A 16,723-nucleotide genomic window follows, 5' to 3' on the forward strand; every position below is an offset into this window, starting at 1 on the left:
AGCCATTTATTCTGTGAATTTAATAATCACTTCTCCACCTGCTTTCCTTCTTCCAAAATGTTGTTGATTTCTTTTATCTGCTTCTTTTTAGTCTCTTTATTCTTGTGGTTTTTTACTGTTTTTCTCTCTGAAATATCATACTAGTGTGGTTTCAGGAGTGTGTAGAGGAAATGCATGTGCTCTGTCTACCACGTTTTAGTAATGTGCATTTTGAGTGTTACTAAAATGCCTTTTGAAAAGAATGCACCAATTTACACTTCCCAAATCTGTGCACATGCATACCTTTTTTCAACAAACACACTTGCCAATAGTATGTGAATCAAACTTTTTCATCCTTGCCAATTTGTTACTATATTTTATGTTCCTTAAGAGTAAGACCTGTATCTTGCCTACTTTTGTCTCCTACACACAATGTTTGGCACAGAAACATCTGCAGGAAAGAGCATGGACCAAAAAATCAACCATCCCAGCCCTTCAGTGACTTAGAATTTGCCTTTGGCCATGTTATGTCATTCCTCTAGAACTCTGGCTATTAATCTGAATTCAATGCTACACTCTTCTTAGTATTAATATTCTAGGTGTGTATGTTAGCTTGTTGGGCTGCACTCACAAAGCACAAAAAAACCTGAGTGGCCTTTTTTTTAATTTAATTTTATTTATTTTGACAGAGAGAGACACAGTGAGCGAGGGAACAAAAGCAGGGGGAGTGGAAGAGGGAGAAGCAGGCTTCCCGCCAAGCAGGGAGCCCGATGCGGGATCCCAGGATTCTGGGATCATGACCTGAGCCGAAGGCAGATGCTTAACGACTGAGCCACCCAGACACCCCAAAACCTGAGTGGCTTAAACAACAGATATTTATTGTCTCCCAGTTCTATAAGTCCAAAGTAAAGTTGTCATGGGGTTCGTTCCTTCTGAGGGCTGTGAGGGAAAATCTGTTCCAGGCCTCTCTTCTAGCTTCTGGTGGGTTAATGGCAATCTTTGGTATTTCTTGGCTTATAGGTGCATCACCCCAATCTCGGCCTTCATTTTCACATGGCATTCTCCCTGTATATGCCTATCTTAAATTTCCCCTTTTTACAGGGACACCATTCGTATTGGACTAGGGCCTACCCTAATGACCTTGTTTTAACTTGGTTATCTCCGTAAAGATCTGATTTCCAAGTAAGATCACATTCTAAGGTACTAGGGGTTAAGACTTCAACATTTGAATTTGGAGGGAAACAATTCAACCCATAACAGTGCTCTAGGCAGATGCTCTAAAACATTTGATGGATGACCCGAATCTATTATAAATAAATAAATGGTAAAATATCAGACAATTTTATTAGAGGAGCTAAAATTCTCCGTGTACATATGGATAGCCAGAAAAAGAGAAAAAAACTGAAGCAGAACTGCAAACAGCAGTTCAAAGCTGGTAAACCAAGCCCATGCGGTCACCAGCAATAGGGCAACTCAACTACTGGCCATGTAAGGAAGACTGAGACAGACCCCATCATATCGGTTCCTGTGGAATTGGGCTACTGGAAAAAGATGATCAACCACACAGAGGCTTAAAGAATAAAGGAATGCATTTCTTTCTCATGCAACAGTCTCGGTATGAATGGTCCAGGTCAGTGGCGAAGCTCTGCTCTTCCTGATGATTCAGGTCTCAACCTGTTCCCAAGAAATTTTCTTCATCTGCATGGTAAAAAGCTGGATGGCTTCCATGCCTGCATTTCAGCTGGGGGTAAGGAATAAAAAAATCTGGAGGAGGTATGCCCATTGAATTAAGTCCCAGACCCCACAGTAGGGACACCTCGCTTCTCACATCCCGCTGGTGAGAAGTATTTCCATTGCAACTCCTATAACTGCAGAGGAGGCTGTAAAATGTAGTCTAGTTGTGCACAAAGGGCCTAACTGTGGAGGAAGAGAATGGATCTGGGTGGACTGTCTCCACCATATTCCTTATAGAACCTCAAATAATAGAAATTTATTTGTTTTTAAAGATTTTATTTATTCACTTGAGAAAGAGAGAGAGAGCAAGCAAGCCCCAGCTGGGGGAGAGGCAGAGGGAGAGGGAGAAGCAAACCCCCTGCTGAGCAGAGAGCCCAACACAGGGCTTGATCCCAGGACCCCGAGATTATGACCTGAGCTGAAGGCAGATGCTCAACCATCGGAGCCATCCAGGTGCCCTGAAATTTAAAAAAATCTTTTTAGTAGGAGTGAATTCAATGCCTACCATCAAAGAGTTTATAGTGTTATTTGGGAGAAAAGAATCCATGTAAACTTATTTTTTAAGGAGCCATAACAATATGCCATTCTACATGGAAAAGAATATAAGTATAATCAACATGAGAAGAAAAAGAGCAGATTGGGCTAGAATAATCAGAGAAGGCCTATAATTATTATCATTGTCACTAATAATCATCATTTTTCTTATTGGTTTTCTCACGTGCACACAGAGATAACAATCATCAGTAACAACTTCACACAGAACACAATTTATATCACCTTATTTACACACTAATTATATTAAATGATAATAGATGCCAGGATTAGCTACCAATTAGCTTAATAACCATTTAATTCAACACCTGGAGAAGCCATGGTTATAGCATTTGTTTCCTGTGGTGTCTTTTTCATGGATTTGAGCTTAGACTTTCTTCCAAATTCAGTCTTTGACATCATGTTCCAAGAGAAATAAAATTTGTTTTCAAAGAGCAAACTGGTAGAAAAGGAAATAATGTCTTATAAGCTAAAAGAAATAGTAAGACAATAGTAAAAGAATCTATGTAATAAAAAAGGGTCAAAAGTAATACTTTTAGGGTGCCTGGGTGGCTCAGTAGATTAAGCGTCTGCCTTTGGCTCAGGTCATGATTCCAGGGTGATCGAGCTCCCTGCTCAGCGGAGAGCCTGCTTCTCCCTCTGCCTGCTGCTCCCCCTGCTTGTACTCTCTCTCTCTCTGTGTCAAATAAATAAATAAAATCTTTAAAAAAAGGTAATACTTTCATTGGGCACAAAATAAAAGAGACACAAAACTATCTAAAAATGTGTAATAGAACGTCAAGCTATATTTAAAGGAAGGCATAGTATTTTTTTCAACTTATTGATTAATATATTTAAAATCTCTGAAAACTGAAGAGGACTCCCACTTTCAGCTAACATAGGATCATGGGAAACAAATTTACACTCTCACCTGAAACAAACATAAGAAAAGTAGAGAGAGAGAGGGAAATTGAGAGAGAGAGGGAAAAAGTATATGAAACCATGGTCTTTAAGACACTGGGCATCAGGTAACAAAGGACAGTGATTCTTAAGAGACCCAAAACAAATGAAGTGAGAAAAAAAGCTGTAAACTGTACTTAATAAAATTTGAAAATTTTGCAATTTAAAAGACACCTCTGTAGAAAAAACAACAAGCTATACACCAGGAGAAAATATTTTCAAAGCATATAGCTGATAACTTGTATCTAGAATACATAGAAAGTTCTCAAAACTCAATAATAAAAAAAAAAACTAAAAAATGAGAAAAAGATTTGAAGAGCCACTTTATGAGAGAAGATATATAAATAGCAAGTGAGCACGTTGAAAGATGCTTAACATCACTAGTCATTAAGAAAATGCAAATTAAAATAAAAAAGAAGTCACTATATACTTATTAGAATGGCTAAAATGTAAAAAATGGATCATTATAAGTGTTGACAAGGATGTTAAGAAACTGTAATCCTCATACATTGCTGGTGGGAATATAAAATGGTGCAACTAGTCTGGAAAACCATTTGGCATTTTCTTAAGATGTTAAAAAATATACCTATGATGTGATCCAGCCATTTCACTCCTAAACATTTACCCAAAAGAAAAGAAAGTATATAACCAAACCCTTACATGCAAATATGTTTTGCAGTTTTTATTTTTAGTCATCAAAAACCACTCAAATGTCCATCAGCAGATGAACAGATGAATCTATTGTGGTTTATCTATTTAACTGAATACTATTTAGTAGTAGAAAGAATGAACTATCAATATAAGCCACAGCATAGATGAATCTCAAAATAATTATACTGAGTGAAGAAGTCAGGTACAAATGAATATATATATATGTATATATACTGTATGGTTCTGGTTATATAAAACTCTAGAATATGCAAACTAATCCAAGTGACAGAAAACAGATTAGAGGGATAGACAAGGCAGGAGGGTGGGATTGCCCAAGGGAACAGGGAAACCTTTGAAGGTGATGGATATGTTCACTCTCTTAATTGTGGTGATCATTTCTTGGGTGTACACATATGCCAACATTTATCAAATTGTACATTTTAAGTATATGCAACTTATTATATGTCAATTATACCATTAAACTGTTAAAAAATCTTAAGGGAACATTTTAGAGAAAACTATATGTCTATGTTTTTTAAATTTTTAAAAATTCTCTCACTATAGCTCTCTCTAAATAATCTGTTATTATTTGGGAATAACCAAAATCACAGTTTGCTGGAATATTAGAGTTGGTTGTCTAGGTTGTAACTTTAGGCAATTTTAATTAGCCCACAATTAAAAAACAAATTTGATAAAGAACACACAACGGAGGCGCCTGGGTGGCTCAGTCGGTTAAGCGTCCAAGTTCTTGGTTTCAGCTCAGGTCCTGATCTCATGCGTTGTGAGATCAAGCCCCACCACACCACCACCTTGGGCTCAGGGGGAGTGTGCTTGGATACTCTCCCTTTGCCCCTCCCCCTGCTTGCACACTCACACTTTCTTTCTCTCTCAGATAAATAAATAAATCTTAAAAAAAAACACACACACACAATGAAAAGACAAAGACTTCATAAGTAAAGGAGAATACGTTCTAATTTGATATATTGTGTGCCTAAATTGAAAAACTCACTTCCTCAGAGAGGTTAGAAAGTATCAGAACAAACTTGATGTTCTAATTATAATTCATACTTAGTATTGCTCCCTTTCAAACTGAAATGAATTTATAATTTGGGTCTGTAAACATCTGTATTATTTTGCTTCAAAATTTATTTTTATTTTTTTTAAAGATTTTATTTATTTATTTGACAGAGAAAGACACGGCGAGAGAGGGAACACAAGCAGGGGGAGTGGGAGAGGGAGAAGCAGGCTTCCCGTGGAGCAGGGAGCCCGATGCGGGGCTTGATCCCAGGATCCTGGGATCATGACCTGAGCCGAAGGCAGACGCTTAACGACTGAGCCACCCAGGCGCCCCTTGCTTCAAAATTTAATTGGACAAAGGAAATGGGAAGATTAATTGAATGTGTAAGTAGGTAAGCTATCAGGAATCTTTTTAGAATTGTGTACAATTGACAAAAATGTGACCGCTATGTTGTAAAAAATAGAGGATAAACTACTAAGTATCTTTAAGATGAGCCATAACTGATCACACAGAGCTGACAAAGACATTATAATTACTTTTAATCTCCAAATTAACCTAAAAATAAATGGATTCTCTAGTTTTAAAAGACGAGTAAATTGAAAAATCAACCAAACACTATGGGAATTTCAAAACGTTTTATGAAAAATTGTGTTCCTAAATATCATGTTGTATTCTAAAATTAAAGATATGACAGACTATTGCTTGTTTTTGATGGAGAGTCTCTGACAGGCTTAAATGATTACTGATCCATCAGGTCTGCCCAAGAAAGTTTTGTTTCCGCATAAGGAATTTATGTACACTAAATATTGATAAGACCTTGGAGTTTATTGCTCACGGAAGTAGAGAAATCCGAATAAGCTTTCCTTGATTTTACAAGCTCTCAGCTAAGTTATTTCAGTATCTAAAATGAATTCATGGGCGCCTGGGTGGCTCAGATGGTTAAGCGTCTGCCTTTGGCTCAGGTCATGGTCCCAGGGTCCTGGGATCGAGTCCCACATTGGGCTCCCTGCTCCTTGGGAGCCTGCTTCTCCCTCTGCTTCTCTCTCTCTCTCTCTCTCCCTCTCTCTCTCATGAATAAATAAATAAAATCTTTTTAAAAAAATAAATAAATAAAAATAAAATAAAATGAATTCAAATGCAAAACTCATCTTTACATATATGAAAACACGTGTAAAAATCTGTAGCTTTTACATATATGACATTTGTAGATTCATGAGGGACTTTTAAAGATAAATTTCTGTTTCTAATGTTGTAAGGCTCTTGATTCTTCTTTGTATTAACAAATTTCTTGGTGGATAAATCAAATTATTTCCAAGGGAGTCAGGAAGTTACAACATGTATACTTAAAAATAAAATCCTCTTTTCTTTATAACTGTATAATCATTAGATCATTTGTTCCAATCATGAGAGCATTTTGCTCTGGGAAAGATAAAGTAGTTGAGGGGACACATACTCAGCAGAGAGAGAGAGACCAAAAAAAAAAGGCCAAGACATGGGACAAGGAGAAAGCCCTGAGCCATATTATTTGCTAAGTTTGGAAAAGAATTCATGTGCCCTAAATCTATTTGGCTATAATTTACAACTTAAACCATAGTTTATGTGAACTGTTCATGTCATTGTTAGAAACCGTTGGAATCTGTATTGTCAAGAGTTCATCAGGAAATGGAATTCAAATGATTTCCCCTGAAAGATGTTGGCGAAGGCCCTGGTAAAGAGGTGTGGGCATGGCCGAGGGATATAGGGATGTTGGAGACTCCCAGGGACTGGCAAGGCATGAAGTTTTATCACTTCTAGAGCTGCCATCATAGGAGGGAGCCAGTGAGAGTTGGAACCTCAGAGAACAGTCTGGTTCTGTTCTCTGGAACCACAGGAGATGTGGTTCCAGACTAATGTTCCTCCCATTTATTTTTAGTTATTACCTCTACCTCAACCTCCCCCCTTCCTCCAAAAAATAAATCTAATTCAAATTCTACCTAATGAAATAAATTAACAACGAAGAGATAAGATTTTATCAGGTAGGGTTGAGCTGTTTGGGTTTTTGTTTTTGTTTTTTTTTTACCCCTAACCATACCTCAAGAACCAGGTTTCACCCTCTTGGGGGCACTATTGCCCCCTCTGAGAATGGTCTAGAGAGAGGCAGCCGCCACCCAAACTGTGGCCCTGTAGCAGGGAGCAGGCTTCAAAAGAAGCACCCTGACCTCTTTGTCCTCCTGCCCTCCAGCAAGCAGAGGATCCCACCATATAGTCCAAGGGTCAGCTCCCAGGGGCAGAGCAAGGCCGTGAAGGGCATAGCATGGAGATCTGGGGGAACTAAAATAAAGTTACCATCCAAGAATGTTTCCAAATTTCTTAAAACTTATATGAGGCAAGAAACTTATATAAGGAAAGAAATTGAGGAAGACACAGAGAAATGGAAAAATGTTCCATGCTCATGGATTGGAAGAACAAATACTGTGAAGATGTCATTGCTACCTAGAGCAATCTACACATTTAATGCAATCCCTATGAAAATACTATCCACTTTTTTCAAAGAAATGGAACAAATAATCCTAAAATTTGTATGGAACCAGAAAAGACCCCGAATAGCCAGAGGAATGTTGAAAAAGAAAAGCAAAGCCGGTGGCATCACAATCCCGGACTTCCAGCTCTATTACAAAGCTGTAATCATCAGGAAAGTATGGTACTGGCACAAAAACAGACACATACATCAGTGGAACAGAATAGAGAGCCCAGAAATGGACCCTCAACTGTATGGTCAACTAATCTTCAACAAAGCAGGAAAGAATGTCCAGTGGAAAAAAGACAGTCTCTTCAACAAATGGCATTGGGAAAATTGGACAGCCACATGCAGAAGAATGAAACTGGACCATTTCCTTACACCACACACAAAAATAGACTCAAAATGGATGAAAGACCTAAATGTGCGACAGGAGTCCATCAAAATCCTAGAGGAGAACACAGGCAGCAACCTCTTCGACTTCAGCCACAACAACTTCTTCCTAGAAACATCGCCAAAGGCAAGGGAAGCAAGGGCAAAAATGAACTATTGGGACTTCATCAAGATAAAAAGCTTTTGCACAGCAAAAGAAACAGTCAACAAAACCAAAAGACAACCGACAGAATGGGAGAAGATATTTGCAAATGACATATCAGATAAAGAGTAGTGTCCAAAATCTATAAAGAACTTATCAAACTCAACACCCAAAGAACAAATAGTCCAATCAAGAAATGGGCAGAAGACATGAACAGACATTTTTCCAAAGAAGACATCCAAATGGCCAACAGACACATGAAAAAGTGCTCAACATCGCTCGGTATCAGGGAAATCCAAATCAAAACCTCACTGAGATATATCACCTCACATCAGTCAGAACAGCTAAAATAACAAGTCAGGAAATGACAGATGTTGGCAAGGATGGGGAGAAAGGGGAACCCTCCTACACTGTTGGTGGGAATGCAAGCTGGTGCAACCACTCTGGAAAACAGTATGGAGGTTCCTCAAAAAGTTGAAAATAGAGCTACCCTATGACCCAGCAATTGCACTACTGGGTATTTACCCCAAAGATACAAATGTAGTGATCTGAAGGGGTACGTGCACTCCAATGTTTATAGCAGCAATGTCCACAACAGCCAAACTATGGAAAGAGCCCAGATGTCTATCGACAGATGAATGGATAAAGAAGATGTGATGTGGTATATATATATATAATGGAATATTATGCAGCCATCAAAAAAACCAAAATCTTGCCATTTGCAACAACATGGATGGAACTAGAGGGTATTATACTAACGAGATAAGTTAATCAGAGAAAGACATGTATCATATGACCTCACTGATATGAGGAATTCCTAATCTCAGGAAACAAACTGAGGGCTGCTGGAGTGGTGGGGGGTGGGAGGGATGGGGTGGCTGGGTGATAGACATTGGGGAGGGTATGTGCTATGGTGAGTGCTGTGAATTGTGCAAGACTGATGAATCACAGATGTGTACCTCTGAAACAAATAATGCAATATATGTTACGAAAAAACAGAAGAAGATAGTAGGAAGGGAAAAATGAAAGGGGTGAAATCAGAGGAGGAGACGAACCATGAGAGACTATGGACTCTGAGAAACAAACTGAGAGTTTTAGAGGGGAGGGGAGTGGGGGTTAGCCTGGTGATGGGTATTAAGGAGGGCATATATTGCATGGAGCACTGGGTGTTATACGCAAAGAGTGAATCATGGAACACTACATCAAAAAGTAATGAGGTAATGTATGGTGATTAGCATAACATAATACAATAAAATTTAAAAAAAAACTTATATGAGGCAAATCTCTTTGGAGGAAGCCTAGTGCGTCCTGGTGAAGAACATGGATTTTTGTCAGGAAGACCTTGATTGAGGTTCCAGCCTGTCCCTCTCTTACTGCACAAGCTTAAGGACCATCTTCAAACTCTGTAAGCCTCAGAGAGAAAAATGGGGCTATTTATATCTATTTCTGGCAGTTGCTTAGACAGTAAACTAAAATAACATAGGCAGAGCACTTAGTAACGTGACCGGCTGGATAAATATTCCCTAAATGTGAATTCGAGCGCGCTTCTCATTTTCCCTTCTTTTCTTTCATTCATATGTGCTAAGTACTTCCCCAACGGTGCCTTATGCTCTGTGTTGGGCACACAGTAAACACGGCAGAGATTCTGTCCCACCATGCTCATTAGTCCAGTGGAGTCCGAAGTAACAGTCCTGTACGTGTGATTCAGAATATCAAAACACAGTCAGACTGAAGGAAATTGGTTCACAAAAGAATGGCCCTGGATGCCACAGCTGACCTATCAGGTAGCAGCGTTGGGTGTGACATCTTCTGAAGAAATGAGTCTCATGCTGAAGAAATCATCCACTAAATTCTTGAGCCAATTGCTTTCCCTATACCTTTGTGCCAGGAGGGGATCATTAAGGGATACCACAATTTCAACAAGGCTGATGATTTAGAAAACATTCTAAGCCTCAGACCTTTGTCTGTAAGAGTGACTGAGTGGAGGACAGTATTTACCTCAGAGGGTTGTTGATGGTTAAATGAAAAAAAACCAATAACAAGCAAACAAACGCATACAAAAAGCACTTAGTATGGGGTCCCGCTCAAAATAAGTGCTTAATGAAATATAGCTAATTAAATGTATTTCCCTTCAGGTGCTAGAATCTTTATGACCTGATGCGGGCACTTTGACACAGTAATGATTTTAGGATTTTCTTTTATTTTAAGATTTTATTTTTAAGTAAGTAATCTCTACACCCAACATAAGGCTTGAACTCTTAACACAGAGATCAAGAATCACACTCTTCTGACTGAGCCAGCCAGGCGCCCCAATGTAGTGATGATTTTAAATATCTATTGCATCTCAGTAAAATTTTCATAGTCAATGAGAGAGCGTCTCAACTTTATCTAGAAAATGTTTCAGCATGGATTTAGAGATAAATATATTTATACTTTCACTTTTATAATTCAGTTGCATCACTTTAATGTATTATAACTAAGCAATAAAAAAAGTCAATAGAAAGAGCATCTATTGACCACCTGTATCACAGTATTCTGTTGTTGGCTTGAAAGTTTATTTCAGAATGTGTACACTTATTTTTTTTTTAAAGATTTTTATTTATTTATTTGAGAGAGAGAATGAGAGATAGAGAGCACGAGAGGGACTCTCTGCTGAGCAGGGAGCCCGATGTGGGACTTGATCCTGGGACTCCAGGATCATGACCTGAGCCAAAGGCAGTCGCTTAACCAACTGAGCCACCCAGGTGCCCGTGTACACTTATTTGTAAGCATCTGACACAACCTTCATGATTAGCTGCATATGAGATACTAAAAGTATATGAATGTGTAAGGATAGAAAATAATTTAAATAGTGGAAATCCTTTACGTTTTTAAAAAATATTTTAAGTTTGTAAAAAAAATTTTCAGCCTTTCAAAAACCTTTAGGGGCACCTGGGTGGCTCAGTGGGCTAAGCGGCTGCCTTCAGCTCCAGCCATGATCCTGGTGTCCTGGGATCCAGCCCCCACACCACATGGGGCTCCCTGCTCAGCAGGGAATCTGCTTCTCCCTCACCCTGCTCTTGTGCTCTTGCCTGCTCTCTCATCCTCTCAAATAAATAAGTAAAGTCTTAAAAAAAAAAAAAAACCCAAAACCCACAACCTTTAAAGCCACCAACATAAAATAAAACTGGAAAAAGGAGCGACATAAAAAAATAAAAATTTTCCCAGAAACTGTTACTTACCTTGCTTGGGAAGCTGAAATGTTCTCTATCATAGTTTCGGTGAAGTGTTCCAGTTGCGCAGAGGTTAGTTCCATTTTACTGGATGAATTAGACTCCTTTGCAAAGCCTTTTGGGAGTTACTCTAATGAGAAAAGAATACTCCTGTTAAAAAACAAAGGGCATAGATGAAGGCTTTTAAAAGTGCTGATTAAATAATAATGTAACTTAAAATATAAACAAAATGCTTATTAAGTGGAAACTGGCTAGCTTTCAAGGCATAAATTAAAGCCCTTATCATGTATTTTTTCCTGGTTGTAGGCACTGCGTCAATTGCAGACAAATTGCTCAGACATTCTACCCATGAGGGCTGCCCATGGGGCAGTTTACTTTTCCTTCTCACACCTGTGTTTAACGAGTAGCAGTTTTGCAAGCTTGGCCGTTTTCAAGGGAAGAAGATGGGAAGGATTTCATGCTGAAAAATACAATCAAGATAAGAAACAAAACTGCTGCAATTTATCTCCATCCAGCCTTCCAATAGAAAGCCATGAGATAGAAAAAGACACTACGGGCTCTGAAGGCAGAAAGTTCCAAAGGTCACTAGTCAATGGCCTCCCTTCTAACCAGACCCAAAGAGATTAAGAACAGGATAAAAGCCAAACGTTTTCAGAAAAAAAAAAAAAAAACAGCCTACCTTCCTTTAAAGTAAACTTTGGGTCAAGGAGTTATTTCTTATCAGGGTAAGACTTTTTTTCAATAGGCAAGGGTTTCGACTAGGAAGGGTATTGTCTGCAATGTGTGTATTACTCTTAAAGGAAACTCATTTTCACTTGGAGAAAAATTGCCTTTTAAAATTTATCCCTTAAAATTGTTTTAATTTCAATTCTCTTTAAATGACTGGATCTGATAAATTATTTTTGTGCTTCACCATAATCAACTAATGAAGTCAATTCAGTTCAGATTTCCATAATTGTTCATAATCCTCAATAACCTCCTCTAATAACAAAACATCCAAATAACAACTCCACCCCCCACACACAAATACACGTGCGACTTTTCGTTACTGAAATTTTAAGTTGTTCTAAATTCTAGGGAAATCCTATCGCCATGGCATTTCCATGGAGAAACAAGGCACAGTTCTAAGTGAGGATTTGTTCTGTATAGAAACACACGTCGGGGCGCCTGGGTGGCTCAGTCGTTAAGCGTCTGCCTTCGGCTCAGGTCATGATCCCGGGATCCTGGGATCAAGCCCCATATTGGGCTCCCTGCTCCGCAGGGGGCCTGCTTCTCCCTCTCCCACTCCCCCTGCTTGTGTTACCTCTCTTGCTGTGTCTCTCTCTGTCAAATAAATTAAAAAAGAAAAAAAAAAGAAAAAGAAACACAAGTCATCACACAAATACTGGGTCTCATAAGGAGTTTCAGGTGGAGAGGAAAGAATCCCCTTATTAAAGGCAAACTCGCTCTCAGAAAAACGAAGAAATGCAGCTGCCTTGTATATGCTGCAGCCTCTTGGGAGTGTGTCCTTGAAACAAAATCAGAAGAGGTGCAAGTAAAAAGAATAAAGAAATACTACTTTTTAATCAATTTTTTAAAACAACTTTGTCAAGGTGTAATTTACATACCATAAAATTTCACCCATTTGAAGTGTACAACCCCATGATTTTCAGTAACTCTACCAATTTGTGCAGTTACCAACACAATCTAGTTTTAGAACATTTATTTTCACCACCCCAGGAAGATTTCCTGTGCACATTTACAATTAACTCCCGGGCCCAGACCCAGCCCCAAACACCTATGAATTTACTTTTTGTCTCTTTTGTCACACTTCCCTCTCCAAACGGAGAGGAGAAAAAGAAATCCCAGGATACATCTTACAAGTAGAAGGACACTACTTACTGAAGAACACACCCTGTCAAAATAGTCTCTAGCATTAAGAAATGCAAGGGAATCTTGGACCCCAGGCGTATCAGTTGAATTAGAACAGTCAGTGAGGTCTTCAATATTTAATTATCTCTCCAGTTAGAGATAATAGACTTACATAGTTATAAGGGATTTTGATAATGGAAGAATACCAAAGTAAGCTTTGTTATCTTAACTAAGGAAATGTCTCTGTCTGCAAAGTGTAATAAAAATAACAACAAAAAATTTCAAGTAAAATGGTAAACTTCTAAACATTCCTATAAAATTCAGTCAAATGTTTTTATATTTTTGCTTATAATTTAAAAGAGAAATGCTATTTCCTTAAACAAATTATTTTTCAATAGGATTGAAATATAAAAGTTTCTTCTGAAATATAAGGTGGTCCTTTTTCCTCCAAGCTCTCATATGTACATTATTCTAATGTATTTTGAGTACAGTAAATATATCACACTATCATGCTTTTTGTTTACAAAATATTTTTCTAACCACTTATTTCCTTCCCCTTAGAATCTATGTATTTTAAGAAAGCTTTAGCTTCAGGTTTATCTTGCTTACATCCTGATTTCCAGGTATCCTTCCCTCTGGCTTCCCAGAAATTTACTAGGAATTTTACAAGGGGCCCTTTTATATTTGAAAGAGAAAACTGCTTTGTCGATTGATGATGAGAAATTAAAAAACAAAACAAAACAAAAAAAACCTCTAACCCAGACGGGACTCTAAATTTGGGGAAATCCATGGCACTCAACTTGAAATGTTGGTCACAAAGATTACTCATGAAGTTATTTTATACTACTTGTAAGAAACTGATATTTGCTGTGGGGTTTTTTTTTTTTAAATCCGTGCATTAATAAAACCAAATGTTAGTTTTGTGTCTTTGATGTGTTGGGCATTTTATAGACCATAGAGTTCTTTACCCTGTGGCAGTTACTGGAGATGGGACTTTTGGAGAAAACAAGTACTTGCAGAAATAAACATTTTGCCAGTAGCTTTCATAGGTTCTCAAAGCAAACAAGAGGTCTGTACCACTAACATCACTGAAAGGCAGAGCTTTGAGTTGGGGTCTCGTGGGAGTCGCTGATGAAAATTGTGGAGTCCTCCTTTTGAAGATCTTTTAAAGCAAGTGTGATTTGTGTTTGTCTGAAAACAGACTGATGTGATGAGTTACTAAAGCTCCGAGTCTGCTCAGATTCCCTCTCAACCCTCTGCATGTAGAGGGAAAGAGGGAGAAACCTTAAATGGGAACTTTCCACATTCTTGGAATACATAACAATTGAAGTATTAAAAAAAAAAATTGGCAGCAGGGGCTGGGGAAAGGGCATTGTGATGAAACTGATGTCTACCAAACGAAAATGCCAAATAAAAGCAAGGAAGGGACTAGGGGAAGGAAGGCTGTAAATAGTCTTTTCTTAGCTTTTAGTGAGTCAAACAAGATCTCTGCTTTGTGTGTAACGGGCATGGTGAACGTGGGCAACGACACGAAGACTTTTCTCTCTCCATGGCCGGTCCAACTTTCCAGGTTTCAGATCGTCCACGACTGATTTCACTTCGAGTGGAAACAGGCACCCCATCCCCAGGAAAGACTTTCCTGCACATTTTAAAAAGCAAAGTGCTGCTTTGTCCTTCCAAAAAGAAAACTCGCTCTCTGAATTTCCGCCAGATCCTCCAAGCACCCCGGAGAACTTAGTAGAAGCTCATTAAAAAATCGCTTCCCCCCCTGCTCCCCGGCTAGCCCTTCCTCAGACCCGGGGCGGTACAGTGTTCAGAAGGGGAGAGGTCCTGAACGGGAAGCTGTGAAGGCAAAGAAAGTGAGTCCCAAATCAGGGCACATTAGACCAAAAAAAGGGAACAGGAGGAAAGCCAGCCCCGCCCTGGGACTGCGAAGTCTACATTCCTACAGCTGCAAGGTGGTGGCTACTTTATGGTTTTTCCTCCCCCCCCAAAATACACTCCAGTGAGCAGACTTTTTTTTCCAGAGGTGATGCAATTCCTCAACTCCCCTACCCCCCAGTAAAAAAGGAAAGGAAAGGAAAGCGGGGGGGGTGTCTTGCAAACCCCTTCGCCTCGCACAACGGCAGCCCCTCCCTTTCCTCCCAGTCTACCCCTTTCCAGCCGCTTCCCATCCCTCCCCCTCAGCCCCAAGAAAGTTTGACGACCGCAAAGGAAACCGAAAAAAAGTTCTGTAGTCCCAGCCCTGGCGGGCGATCAGCATCTCTTTTGTTCGCGGCGAACCCACAGTCCCCCTGACGTCACCGGGAGCCCGGGCCAATCCGCGCGCGGTCGGCGGCGGCGGCGGCGGCGGCGGCGGCCCGAGGGTGGGGGGAGCCGGGCCGTCCCTCCTCCGCGGCGCCCAGGGCCTCGCGGGGGGCGGCAGGGGACCGTCCCATATAAACCCCGTTGTTCGGGGCTCGGCCGCCCGCGCCGTCTGCGCTTTGCTGGGGGAGGAGAGGGAGCCCCAGGCGCGAGCGGGAGAGGGGACCTGCAGCCCCAACTTCTCTAGTCCTCTCCTTCCCCTCTGTCCCTCCAGCCGTCCCCTTCCCCGTCCCCCGGCCCCTACTTTCTTGGGGGCATCAACTCGCAGGAGGCACTGGAAGGGACTCCTCCCGCAGGTTGCAAAGGGAGCCAAACTTGGTGGCAACTTGCCTTCTGGTGAGGGCGTCTCTCCCCGCACCGTCTCAAGATGCTCAGGGGTCCGGGGCCCCGGCTGCTGCTGCTGCTGGCCGTCCTGTCCCTGGGGACAGCGGTGCCCTCCACCGGAGCCTCGAAGAGCAAGAGGCAGGCTCAGCAAATCGTTCAGCCCCAGACCCCAGTGGCTGTCAGCCAGAGCAAGCGTGAGTACTGACCGCCGGCTGAAACAGGCTGTCGCGGGGATGGGACCTACAGCCAACCAAAGTTGGGCTGAACTTTTGAGCGCGCGCGCGTGCGGCGTCTGTGCACGCCTTAATGAGAGCAACCGACCGAGGACACAAAAGGCTCATGGTTGGAGCAGGCTGGTTTCGAGGGCCCTAGAATAAACTAATGCATTGGAGGACTGGGGTTTTGCGCTGTCCCGCAGCGCTCTTGTCAGCTCTACATATTCAAGTCGTCCTCCTATGCATTCATCCAAACTTGCCTTTAAAAAGGGAAATGATTGTATGCCTTTAAATTTTCCATTTGGGATTAGTGTGCCGGCTCTTAGGCTTTGGATCTTCTTTGTTACTAAATAATTGGTTATTATTTTTTTTTTAAATGGGTGTGGGAGGAGGGTGGCTAGATAGCTCTGTGGTTCCTAACTAACTTGAAAGAGATGTAATTGGTTCACTCTGCTTTGGGGGCCCTTCAGGGTACTTCTCCAAGAACAGAGATCGGAATTCCTCTTCCAGTTTTTCAAAGACACACCCTCCCTTAGCCTTGGCTAAAGGAAACTGCTCAAAGTCCTTCTTGATTTATCCCCCCTACCCCCAAGCATTGAAGGCCCTTGCATATTTTAAAATGTAATTCCAGGTATCCACTTTCCAAAATGTTTCCATTCCTTTGATGTAGACCCCTGGCTAGATGGAAATGACATCATTGTATATAACATTTAGCTAAGTTAAAAGAAAAAAAAAAAAAGGAATACCTAAATATCTATGTGTTTAAATTGTGGTTAACATTTAAGATAGCTAATTTCTATATATTTTTGTGGAATATTGCTTTTAATTCTGATGTTCTGATGATTAACTTAT

General features: G+C 40.4%; 1 protein-coding gene and 1 long non-coding RNA gene across 14 annotated transcripts in view; one reads left to right on the forward strand and one right to left on the reverse strand.

Moving 5' to 3' along the window:
* Positions 1-1,895: 1,895 nt before the first annotated feature.
* Positions 1,896-15,800, reverse strand: LOC141370340 (uncharacterized). 2 transcript variants are annotated; one of them, XR_012374300.1, is made up of 6 exons: positions 15,663-15,800; positions 11,127-11,267; positions 9,495-9,596; positions 2,799-2,935; positions 2,574-2,704; positions 1,896-2,171 (listed from the first exon to the last, which is right to left on the reverse strand). It is a non-coding gene; the product is annotated as an uncharacterized lncRNA (long non-coding RNA). The 2 variants fall into 2 exon arrangements; XR_012374301.1 differs by lacking the exon at positions 2,574-2,704 and having other exon boundaries at positions 1,901-2,171.
* FN1 (fibronectin 1) overlaps positions 15,700-16,723 on the forward strand; it is a 66,736-nt gene continuing 65,712 nt past the window's right edge. For all 12 annotated transcript variants that reach the window (XM_025891968.2, XM_025891973.2, XM_025892014.2 and 9 more), the window contains exon 1: positions 15,700-15,850. In XM_025891968.2, coding sequence (XP_025747753.1) covers positions 15,700-15,850 — 151 coding nt within the window. The remainder of the gene's footprint in view (positions 15,851-16,723) is intronic.

The sequence above is a fragment of the Callorhinus ursinus genome, unplaced genomic scaffold (genome assembly GCF_003265705.2).
Source record: "Callorhinus ursinus isolate GAN/ISIS: 27379988/994484 unplaced genomic scaffold, GSC_fseal_2.0 scaffold2, whole genome shotgun sequence".
In the NCBI taxonomy this organism is placed as follows: domain Eukaryota; kingdom Metazoa; phylum Chordata; class Mammalia; order Carnivora; family Otariidae; genus Callorhinus; species Callorhinus ursinus.